We start from the raw sequence: 12,865 nt of genomic DNA on the forward strand, positions 1-12,865 counted from the left end.
TTTTCACTATTTCTCATTATTTGTTACATATCTAATTTAAAATTTTGCTCATTATGCTTGTATTTCTTCCGTTATTGAAAATTTATGCAAGTTTGATTATTTACTGCTTTAAAAGCATAAAAAAAAGTGCAGAATGTAAATCTTGGAATAAATAAATACATATGCTATCAGGGATAAGATTCTTCATGTTTTTCTTAAATTTTTTGGGGAAAATCTCAGATTTTTAGGGAGTCTCTTAAAAATTTAGCTGTCACCCAATTTCCCCTTTTTGTAAACAAATAATCACACTAAGCAAGGCAAGCTAGTTTTTGAAAATAATCTTCTGTGAACTACTTCTTCATTTACGGATTGATGATAAACAATCAGGTTTTTGTATTTTTCAGTATTTTTTTTTAAAGACATTCTTTTAGGTGTATACCCTCAGAAATTGTTTGCATCGCTACTTTTACAGGAGTAGAAATTAAAAAAAAAATAAGTTGCCAGTCCACCCATCCAGTAAGTCTTCCAAAACTTCACTGATTCATACACACAAAGGTGAAAGAGCAAAATTAGATTTCATGCACTTTTTTACTTTCTTCTATATCTAATATATAGAAGAAAGTATTGGATTCGTGCAAATTTTCGAATTTTGACGGATTCGAACGTTTAGAGGTGTGCTGAGTCCATTTCGACTATTTTTACTTTCTTCTATATCTAATATATAGAAGAAAGTATTGGATTCGTGCAAATTTTCGAATTTCGAATTTTGACGGATTCGAACGTTTTGAGGTGTGCTGAGTCCATTTCGACTATTTTTGGAAAATGTCTGTCTGTCTGTGTGTGTGTGTATGTGTGTGTGTGTGTCACGTCTGTGTGTGACCAGTTTTTTGTGGCCGCTCTACAGCAAAAACTACAGCATGAAATTGAACGAAATTTGGTACACATATGTGCCCCTATGTGAACTTGTGCCCATTGGTTTTTGGCGCGAATTCCTCCAAGGGGGGTGGAGCAATGGGACGTTTTTGAGTTACGCGTGCTTGCTATTCCTCAGGAAGTAACTGGCGGAATCAAACAAAATTTGGTCCATATGTTGCACCTAACAGGAGCAGGTGCTGATTCAATTTTGGTGTCAATATCTCAAACGGGGGTTGAGTTATAGAACGTTTTTTGTCGTCAATTTTGACTGCTGTATCTCAAGAAATAACGAACGGAATCAAACAAAATTTTTTGGACAAGTAGCCTTTAGTGGGTATAAGAGCTGATTTTATTTTGGTGTCAACAGCTAAAAAGGGGGGTAGCGCAATCACCCGTTCTTTTTTTCCATTGTGAGTGCCCTATCTCAAGAAGTAATGCTACGTTCTGGTTGAAATTTGGAATATATGTGAATCCATACGTAAACAGGCTTTGGTTAAATTTTGACTCCAATCGCTCCAAGAGGTGTTGATTTTTTTTTTTTTTTTTGCGAATAAAAATAGTTTTATTAATGCAACAATAAGAAAGATAAATCATAATAGATTGTCGTCTGCGTATTTCTCGTGATTTTAATTGTATGGAAATGATCAGAAATATTATCTCAATGATTTAAAACTTTTAACTGTTGCCATCTTATGTTTGTTAATAAATAAAATATTTGTAATTAATTCAAGTAAGGCTTTTAAAGTAACTTTCAATTTTCGCTCTTTGTTTTGTTTTTACAATAATTCAGACATTGGGATGGTCGTCAAGTTTTTGCATGTGTAATTTTGTTTTTGTTAGGAATATTGCTTCCTCATCAAGCATGGGGGGGGATCAGAAAAAGGAAAAATATAGAAGAAAGTTTCGTGATGGCCACACCATACTAGTTGGAAAATGTTTGTCTGTCTGTCTGTGTGTGTGTGTCACGTCTGTGTGTGACCAGTTTTTTGTGGCCGCTCTACAACAGAAACTACCACATGAAATAGAATGAAATTTGGTACACATATGTGCCCCTATGTGAACTTGTGCCCATTGGTTTTTGGCGCGAATTCCTCCAAGGGGGGTGAAGCAATGGGACGTTTTCTGAGTTGCGTGTGCTTGCTATTCCTCAGGAAGTAACTGGCGGAATCAAACAAAATTTGGTCCATATGTTGTCATTAACAGGAACATGTTCTGATTCAATTTTGGTGTCAATAACTCAAACGGGGGTTGAGCTATAGAGCGTTTTTTGTCATCAATTGTGACTGCTGTATCTCAAGAAATAATGAACGTAATGAACGAAAAATTTATCGGCAAGTAGCCCTTAGTGGGTATAAGAGCTGATTTTATTTTGGTGTCAACAGCTAAAAAGGGGGCAGCGCAATCGCCCGTTCTTTTTTTCCATTGTGAGTGCCCTATCTCAAGAAGTAATGCTACGTTCTGGTTGAAATTTGGAATATATGTGAATCCATATGTAAACAGGCTTTGGTTCAATTTTGACGCGAATCGGTCCAAGAGGTGTTGATTTTTTTTTTTTTGCGAATAAAAATAGCTTTATTAATGCAACAATAAGAAAGATAAATCGTAATAGATTGTCGTTTGCGTATTTCTCGTGATTTTAATTGTATGGAAATGATCGGAAATATTATCTCGATTTAAAATTTTTAACTGTTGCCATCTTATGTTTGTTAACAAATAAAATATTTGTAATTAATTCAAGCAAGGCTTTAAAAATAACTTTCAATTTTCGCTCTTTGCTTTGCTTTTGCAATAATTCTGACAATGGGATGGTCGTAAAGTTTTTGCATGTGTAATTTTTTTTTGTTGGGAATATTGCTTTCTCTTCAAGCATGGAGAGGGATCAGAAAAAAAAGAAAAATATAGAAGAAAGTTTCGTGATGGCCACAACATACTAGTTTAATACCGGATAGGGTTCGCTGATATGTATTAGTCGATATATATCTGATATTTATTTTGAAAATGTCATGATATTTTGATATTTTCTATATTTTTTCAACTACAGTATTTTCAATATAAAAATTACATTAATCATAGTAATACTGTTCATTTGCTTTTTATTTGCATTAAGAGTAAAGCTGGAAATTAGTGGTCGCCACTCGGCGATTAAATTTGCAAAAATGGCGATTAAAAAAATTTGTCATCGATCACCACCCCCTGTCGCCACTCTTGCTCAATCACTCTACTTGCATTCCCAATCGAACCATATTCCCCTCCCCCTGTTCCGAGCTACCCAGATGTATTTCTTTTCCCCACCGCTAGAGGGAGAAATTCAGCTGCAGCAGTGTACCGTCATTTGCACTTTGAACCCTGCACATGCCACCTTCCTTGTAATGGCTGCTCAGCGATCACGTGGTATTTTAATTTTATTGTTATTCGAAATGCACTATTAATTTTGCTCAAATTTGTGGGGGGAGAAAAAGAGAATGAGCTAATGAAAATTTTAAATCATCAATCTTATTCAACAAATACCAGTTAATGATACTCTAGTGGTCAGGGCTACAAGTATGAACAATTTCATTTTATTTTTTTTATTCTCGATATCATAGATTCACTGTTATCAAGTTTTGATGTGTGAATGTTAACACAAATTCATTTTTCTTAAGATTTGAAATAACAATAAACATGTCGTGCACGATTTTTAATATCTTTTACCAATCATATTTAAAAACTAAAAGTGTTTTGCATACATCTTCTAGGACATGCTCATGAATAGTTGGCAGATTACAGAAAACAATGTTTAATATATCACTCATGCACAAAAAAAGTAACACAACTCAAAACACATATTTTGAGGTTCATTTAAAAATACATAACAGTTTGAGATATTGCTTACAACAAGAAAAACATCATAAAGGTCCCTATGGTTTGCAAAATGATTTACTAATGCTCTAAAATCGAGCTTAATCCTTGTTTTGCACTGTACTAAAAGTTTTTTTTTTTTGTCTCTTCTGTAAAATTTTATGCTTTTTGGTTGTGTCGCCTTTCTTGCATGTGAGCGATATTCTGATGATACTTTTTTTTCATTTAATAAAAATGTGAAACATAGTTGCAGTTTTAAAAAGTGACTACTAACTTTAAAAGTGGCTACTAATAAAACTGAATTTACCGGCCACTGGCTACTAACCAAATTTCCCAGTTTTCAGCTTTAATTAAGAGTAATTTGTTCATATATATTAAATTATTAACTAATGTATTTTTTCAGCATCATACTTCACTTTCTTGTTCTGTCGAAATCTCCAATACTGATCAAAATATCTTTTTTAGGCTCTTTTAGTATATGCTTCTGGAATTTTCTACAACATGGGAAATTATAAAGGCTCTGGAGATAAGAAATTTATTCCAAATTTATCAAAGGTAAAGAATATCAATGCAATAATTCATTTTTCAGCTATTTTGCTTCACATTAAAGATGATTGTTAGTAATGACATAACTTTTTAGGAAAAGTTGGAAGCCTTGATTAAATCCAGTAATGCATTCAAATTAGAACCAGAAAAAATTCAAAGTTTATTATCACACTGCCTTGAAGCCATGTATTCTCTCAAAGATAACGAAAAACAGCTTGGATTTCCATTTGTAGTAAGTAACTTGTGTTTTCTTATCTTAGTGGAGTGACTTAAAACCAATGTTTTTATTGATTTTCTAAGCTCTCAAAGGAATAAACCACAGGTAGTTGATCAATTTGTTTTGTGTGATTCTGTGTTGTTGCTTTTGTGAGAAAAGTTGATTAGTGCTATTCAAGGTTGGCAAGGTTTTGGACACTGCTGTAAAATCCTGGTTTTTACCATCCTGTCAAACCCTAGTGTCCAAAACTGTCCGAAAGTGTCCAAAGCTATATTATTAGAAAAATTGTATTCTGTGAGAAAACATCAAAAACAGAATAAAATATATCAAACTAATGTTTTACTTTCAACATTTATTCAATGAGAACATTAAACTTGTTCATGCAGCTGTTTTTTTTTTAAATAATAGTAACCAAATTTTCCTATGTTTATGCATGTGTGCAAATGAAAGCAGGGTTGGCAAGGTTTTTACCATTCTGTTCAAAACCCTTGTGTCCGAAAGTGTCTTAAACTATTTTTGAGAAACTATTTTGTGAGTCAAAATTCAAAAACAGAACAAAATGTGTTAAAATTATTTTTTTAACTATTTAACATGTTTATTCAATATGAGCATTCAAGTATAAATATATATGTAACTTATTTATTCAGCTGATTTTAATCTAGTTGCATAGAAAGTAAAATTCATCATTAAAAATTTCAATTTGTATGCAGGACCTTTTTTTTTTCCATAAACCAATTTTTTTGACATGCATGTGTGCAAAAGAAAGTTTTCAAAAATAATGCAATAGTTAACTTAAATGCAATAAATTACCATTTTTTGTAGTTACAGAATGTATTATATTAAAAGTATGAATTTAAAAAAAAATAGCACAAGTTTTATAATATAAGTGTTTAATCATCAATTTCTTGTTCTCTAATTATGATTTGAAAAAATATTTTTGTTAAAACATCATGTAAAATTTATTTTCAAAAATCATTAAAAAAATTAAACTTTTTTTTTTTGGACCTAAATATTGCACATTTAATAATATTCCTGTGAGTTATAAATGGAACTGAAATTTGTTTCGGTAGTGTTGTGAATTTTCTTTCATAACTCGACCAACTGTTGCATAAGGAAGTTTTTATGTAGTAGAGTTGTTGGCAATTTCTTTTAAATAAAATGTTTTTTAAATGATCATTTTGGAGCAAAATATTATCAAATGCTCAATAATTAAACCTCATTAATATTCATATTTGTGCCATGTGCATTACGAATATTGCTGTAAATACGAATTGAATAGATTACACTCCTTTAGCAGGACTCATAGTCATCCTATATCTTCTTAATTTCCTATATTTTCACAAATTGACAGACTTTCTCCTATAGTATTTTCTCACTAACTCTTATATTTTTTCGTTAGATGTTAAATGCTACCCAAAAATGCAGAATTTTTTGATCTATTCTTTTTTCTTTTTTCTCCTCTGCAGTGTGCACTCTTACACCTTTAATTTTCACATATGTATTAAACTTCTGTTTAGTTATTTTTCTGAAATATACAAAATATAGATAGTTTTACTTGCAACTTTTAACTTGTTTTCAATTTTTTTTCTTTAATGAGTTTATTTTGTAACTTTAATAGTATAACATGTTAACTTTAAGTGTGCTGCTGTAACGATTTTGAAAGCTTTTAATTCTTTCATATATAATCTTACATGTAGTTCAAATGACCGGTTGTAGCTCAAACAATTGTTTTAAAAACTGCTGTGTACAGATTTTGGTACTAATTCAACTTTGAGTACTTCAAATGTTTCAAAGCTTGTAGCTCACTGAAAAATGTAACTATTTCGATGAAAAGAGTGTCATTTTATAGGATTTTGTATGCTTTTTTCAAATATGTACTTATTTTGTGTGTAGATTTTTCCAAGAATTTCAGAAATAGGTCTTCATCTTAGAAATTTGTTTTTTTTTTTTTTTTTGGCTCACTTTTCTTCTATCTACTCAGTTACGGTTACAATTTGGAGAGGATTATGGATGGTTCTATGCTCTACTTTGGCTCTTCTAACGCCCCCTTTCATTTGGCAGATTAGGTCAAATTCACCCTTTATACATGTATGTACATATGCACACACACACACACACACATATATATATATATATATGTTTATATACACAAACTGTAAGTTATGAATAATGCTGTTACAGTGAGTGCCGGGTAATTGATTGAGCCACATTAAAGAATCAATTCCTCAAAAATGTAACAAAATCCAGTTTTAACATAAAGAAATTGTAGAATATTTGAATCAAATATGCTGCTTAAATGAATCAAGCGGATGAGACAGAACATTTCTCTCTCTCTCTCCCACAAACGTGATGGATTAGTGCAGTCTTTTTTTTTGTTGCCATTGTTTAGTAAAATTAGTTTTTTCCCCTGTAAATAGTGAGACAGAGGATAGGCAGAGTGTTGCACACTTTTTGTTATGGATTTTCGTATATGTACAACAAAACCAATGAGATGAGAGAGCCGTAGAGTCAATGAGACTTTTAATCGTTAGTGTTAGCATTGAAGCAATGAGGTACCAATACTGAGGTCTATGGGTAGATTTATGACATTGAAAAAAGAATGTCCAAATTAATTATTACCAAGTTTTCGCAATCAATTAGAAATGCAGTTTTTGTAGCACTTTCCTTTCAATCTGAATTTTGTAATTGCTTTTTCATACTGTTTTGTGATAAAATTCATTAAATAATCAGAGAATGGATATTTTGAATGCGCGGTATGCTTCTAATATCACATTTGACCAAAAATTTAATAAAGTTCTCTGAAAATGCATATGTAGATTTCCACTTAAAAAAAAAAGAAAAGAAAAGAAAAACACGCACACTCAATTTCGCTTAATGTAATCAAAATTGTTTTAAAGAAACATGATTCATATAAGCGACCGTGGGTACGAAAATTCATTTGCTCTCACTGTGACTCTTAACATTTCTATGACTTCATGCATTATAGAATAGTATTGATTCTGCTTTTTTTTATACAGTGCTCCAAACATACTAGATACTTTCGAAATTCCTATATATTCTTCTAACAAACTCCTATATTTTTCCTTTTAAACTCTATATATCTTGCTATCAAACATCTATATTTTTTCCCATTTGCTATGAGCTCTGATTTAGCTTCAGCATAGTTTTGGACAGTTTAAGGCAGTTTTGGACTGTTTTAAACAGTTTTGGACGATAAAAACCACCTGTCCTAAACCAGTTTTCGACAGTCCAAAACCCAACCCTGGCTGCTATTATGTTATTGAGTATGTATTAATTTGAAACAAGTAGTGACAAGTGTTATATATATTGCTGTTAATGTTGTGAATGTTGATTTAAAAGCTCTTTAAGGTTTTAAAATTCAGACTTGAAATATATTGTGTCTGTAGTTTCTATTTTATTTATGTATGTTATTTTGGGCTTTGGATCATTACAGAATTGAATGTATTAGTCATAACAATTAACTTATAATGTTATATTTGTAGCATAATTTGTATAAAAATGTTTTTAAAGTTAAAAAAAAATACAAATAATGCATACACCTTTTCCAAGGCTGCAAGGAACTTCCTTTTTTCTATGCAGAAAAGTTTTGAAATCTTGATCCAAAGTCATCCAATTAGCTAGAATTCATCATTATTTTGAATTTTTTTTTTTTTTTTTCATTTCTCAGCTAAAAATATATCAGTGATTGAGAACAAATTTTGGAAATTTTAGTATCATATGACAGTTGGGATCAGTGTTAGAAATAAGCGGTTTTTAGTCATATTTTGAACCCAAAAATTTGGATTCGATTCCTTGATTGTGCAGACCTAGGAGACAAATTTGATGTTTGAAGTTTTGGATTTGTATCAAATTTCTCTCTCTCTCCCTCTCTCCTATCATGAATAGTTGCAACTCATCATGATAGAGAACAACGGTTGATGTGGAGAATACATTTGTAAAAGCAATTCTATAATATACTGAATTTTATTCTTGTAAAGAAATGTCTTTGTAAAATATTTAATAATTATATATATATATATATATATATATAGGATTCCTATAGGTTCCATGGGGTATTTTTTTAATTCTAGAGTTTTTTCTTCTTTTTTTCAGATGATAGCTTTTCTATAGTTAAATTTTTCATACAGGGTGCAGGATTTCCTTTTTGTCCTAGGTGTACCGAGTTTTTTCATTGTGTTGTTTTTATGCTGGGAAGTTGAATCCTTTTTTGTACGGGATATCCTTTTTGTCCTAGATGTACCGTGATTTTTAATCGTAATTGCTTACCGCTGTAGGCGTCAAACTTGGCGTAAAAACGAGGGGGGGGGGGGATTTTTTTATTCAACGGACTTTCTTTAAATTCTTAGCACAGGCATTGCTGTGTGGGTACAGCTAGTATATATATATATATATATATATAGTTTAAAAGTGAAAAATATTGAAAAGACCACACCAAAAGCCCATAGATGCGCAATGCAGCTAAACTAAAAAGCCAAGTAAATATAAGAAGTATAAAAGCCAAATAACAAGTTCTAAACAATTTATACGAAAATACTGATGAGAAAAAGGAAAAATACAAGGAGCAATTTTTATAGGAAAAGACAAAGGATGAATCTAGAGCTCATCAGCTGTGGAGGATTCAAAAAATATGGCCAAAAGACCAAAAAATTTTGACTACGAACTAAAAGAGAGTATTCAAGCTCCAGTATACGTAATACTGAGTAACATTGGGCAAAACGCACCATATGTTAAACTATAAACAATAAACAAGAACTTGAACCTAAAATTAAAAGCAGGGGATTTCTCCTCGACTAATTAGGAAAAACAAGTCTCAATAATTAGCCATCCACGGGACAGTACCTGCCAATAACTAAAATCATATTACATTAAGATCCAAGTAGAAACAAATCCGATCTATTAATCAGCAAATCAAGGTTCAATCCAATTATCAACTTAAAAATCAGAATAAATTAAAATCAAGTCCATGTCCAAAGAAACCAATCCATAGTCCATGCAAATCGTCTGTTTCTCACATGCAAAAAACATCCACACCAGCGATCCAAAAAAATGGTTTGTCATTGTTGTAACACACGTTTACACAGTTAAACAGTTTCAAGAGAAGCGAAATGTTCATCTTGAGTAAATGTTTTCAACCAGACTTGTAGGGAAATTGTTATTAAAAAGTATATTTTTGAGTACAGAAATTTCTTGATTAAAAGCGGAAATGATATTGTAAATTCTTTTTATTCTGATAGCTTGTGAAACAATGATGCCAATAAAAACCTTTTTACTTAAACAGAAAGAAAAATCTTGTAAGCTGTTAACTTTGAAATTAAATTTACGCCTGTTATCATATATTGTAGTGTAACAATTTGAATCAATTTATATGTTAATATCCAGAAAATTGAAGTTATTTTGAATAAAACTAATTTTTTTTGAGCGGTAATGAATTATGATATGAAGTTTTACTAAGTTCAGAAAAATTTGGAAATTTTATACACAATAGGTCATTGATGTATCTTCAACAGAGAGGTGCAGAAGAAGGATTTTCGATTGAAAATTTCCTCTCATAGTATAAAAGAAATAAGTTGTCTAATGTGGAGCTAAAATTAGCTCCCATTGCAATGCCATTAATCTGAAGAAAACATAAATTACCATTTTTGAAAAAGTTATTGAATATACAAAATTTAAAAAGACCTAGGAAAAGTTTTCCATTAAAATCAAGGGAGTCCTTAACCAAATTAAAAAGCTCTGAAACAGAGGAAATTCTGTTGTAGATACATCGATTTTTTCTTTTTCTCATCAGTATTTTCGTATAAATTGTTTAAAGCTTATACATATAATCTTTATAGGTTAATGAAATAAAATGTCCTAATTTTATTTTACTATAGCTAACGCTGAATGCTTCATCAAAGTTGGTCTTTTTTCTCATACAGCTGGGGGCTCACCTTTTTAATCTTTTTTTTTAATCTTAAAATAACATCCATATGTAATGCAGTTATTCAGTATGTTAACTATTTTGTGCTAAAGTATATTTGTTTTTATATATTGTAGGGAACAACTACATATCTGTCAAAGAATTTCACAAAGGAAGATCAAGAGATTGTGAAAGGCTTTTTTAAACAGCAGGTTTGTTTCAGTGGGCTGTTGCCCTTGCCTACATTTAAAAAGAAAACTTTATAATTCAGAAGATTAATTTATTGAGCTTTACTTGTGTAAACTTACTTGCTCAAATTTTGCTTCAACGCTTGTTTGTATGTGTAACGCAAAATGCCATAGCAATAAACGCTGCTGTATTGTCATCAAGAGTACATATTTCCTCCCCTCAAAGTAAATGCTTAAAAAAAAACATACAAAAATTTTGCATTTTAGGTTTTTTTTTTTTTGGATTTTGATACCTGAAAATTTTTTTAATGTTTATTTCTCAAAAAAACTTCCACAGGGAAGCACCTAGAACTCCGTTTTCTCTGTTTTCTAAACCGCTGGACCGAGTATAGTCATGACTACAGTTTTAAAGTTTTGCATACACATACAGCTAGCTACAACGTGTACAGAAACAAACATTTAAGGTAGTACAGTAGCCCCTTATTCTATGATCTTTGTCAAAAGACAAAAAGAGAGAGAAGTCCAAAAGTCCTCTAAAACTGACAATAACGCTGTGAACACTCTGCGGTTTGAGCCCTTGGTTTTAACATACATCCGATTTTAATATGGTAGTTAATATGCATCGAAGAGCTTATGAACCATTCCAGAAGGTAAACTCTTCTTCTGTTAGTGAACTTTTTTTGTTTTTGAATTTCTATACTTGTTTTATTTGTTTTTGTGCTGAAAAATCAGAGTTTTCTATGGATATTTCATTCTAATTTTTGCAAGCATTTTTTTCACCCATATATTATAGAAAAACACCATTTTCAGGTCCTAAAATTAAAATTCAAATGGTTTAGTTTTTTGGCGGTTAACCCCCCCCCCCCCCCTACGTTCTTTCTCTGGTGCTCAAGTATCTCCATTCCAAATTTGGTCTAGATCTGATGTAAACTGGACTCGTAAAGGTAATATACATCCATATAAATACATATATATATATATATATACATATATATATATATATATATATATATATATATATATATATATATATATATATATATATATATATATATATATTCTTTGTTTTATTGATATAGATTAATTTTTTTTTTTTTTTGAGCTACTAAGCTATATGGAGCTTAAATTATGTCTTTTTTAAGCCAATTTTAAATACAAGTCTAAATCTTTTGCGTGTTTGATAGTGATTTCATTGTTATTTGGTAGTAGGAAAATTCTCAATGATTTAAAATTTTTATCACTTGCCATTCTACTTGTAACAATATGGGCCCTAAAATTAAATTTAAAATGCTAATGTTTAGGAAATTACATAATTATTTTAATACTTTCTTACAATATCTTATTCAATTTGTTCGTTGCAGGGAATAGAGCCATATAATTCAAGATTATTTAAGACAGTTGATTCATCTGGTCACAGCTGTTATGAAATTAGACTAGCATCTGTTTTGCAAACAGGTAAAGTTCTCATTTAAAGTAGAAAGTTTGTAATCTCATTAAATATTGTTAATAGTTGATCAAGTATAAATATTTTTGCATTTTGAACTTGCAATACCTTCAAAAGTAATTTTCTTTTTTGCAGAAGATGAAGAAGAAAAAAGCTTAATAAGTTCTCATACTGTCAATGGTCATAAGTTTATCATAACTAGAGGTGACTACAGCAAGTTATTACAACAAGTGAATAAAAATTTAGCTCTTGCAAAGGTATATACGTATCTTTGATTGTCATTGTGACAAAATTTGTAATGAGCTTATGATTTTTTTTACTGTTTTTAAAAATATTTAAACTTTGTCACTTTTTAAATTTTATTTTTAAGCAATGTTCATTGTATTTTTTTTCCTGCTAAACTCACCTTTTGTGTGTGTGTTTAATCTATTTTGTTACGTTTTTAAAGCATCAATAGGCACATTTTTACTTTTTTCATACTTTGTATTATGTGTTCATGCACACTAGCTGAAAATGTTTTGAACAATCTTTGATTTTTTTTCTTTTTCATTTTGCCTTTTCCTCCACTGCTAATTTATAAAAATTCAGAAGCAATTTGTTTTCTTATTTTCTAATGTAAATTTTGTTTTTTCACTTTCCTCCTTAAAATTGAAAATGATTGTGATTAACTGTAATTCAATACCTGAACAATTACAGTGTCTAGTAATTGCAAAATTAGGAGTTAAAATTTCAATTTCATGCTTCTTGTGGCAAGCCGGAGTATACTCTTGCCGTTATATGGAGTATAACATTGAATGGGAATGGTCCTGCTGCTAGGTTGG

The 12,865-nt window shown here is 30.6% G+C and overlaps 1 protein-coding gene across 1 annotated transcript in view; it reads left to right on the top strand.

The window, feature by feature from the left end:
• Positions 1-12,865, top strand: part of LOC129217108 (dipeptidyl peptidase 3-like) — a 45,579-nt gene that overhangs the window by 6,775 nt on the left and 25,939 nt on the right. Inside the window, exons 4-8 of the mRNA XM_054851359.1 lie at positions 4,198-4,287; positions 4,373-4,510; positions 10,550-10,624; positions 11,962-12,055; positions 12,180-12,301. Coding sequence (XP_054707334.1) covers positions 4,198-4,287; positions 4,373-4,510; positions 10,550-10,624; positions 11,962-12,055; positions 12,180-12,301 — 519 coding nt within the window. The remainder of the gene's footprint in view (positions 1-4,197; positions 4,288-4,372; positions 4,511-10,549; positions 10,625-11,961; positions 12,056-12,179; positions 12,302-12,865) is intronic.

This window comes from Uloborus diversus, chromosome 2 (genome assembly GCF_026930045.1).
Source record: "Uloborus diversus isolate 005 chromosome 2, Udiv.v.3.1, whole genome shotgun sequence".
NCBI lineage: Eukaryota > Metazoa > Arthropoda > Arachnida > Araneae > Uloboridae > Uloborus > Uloborus diversus.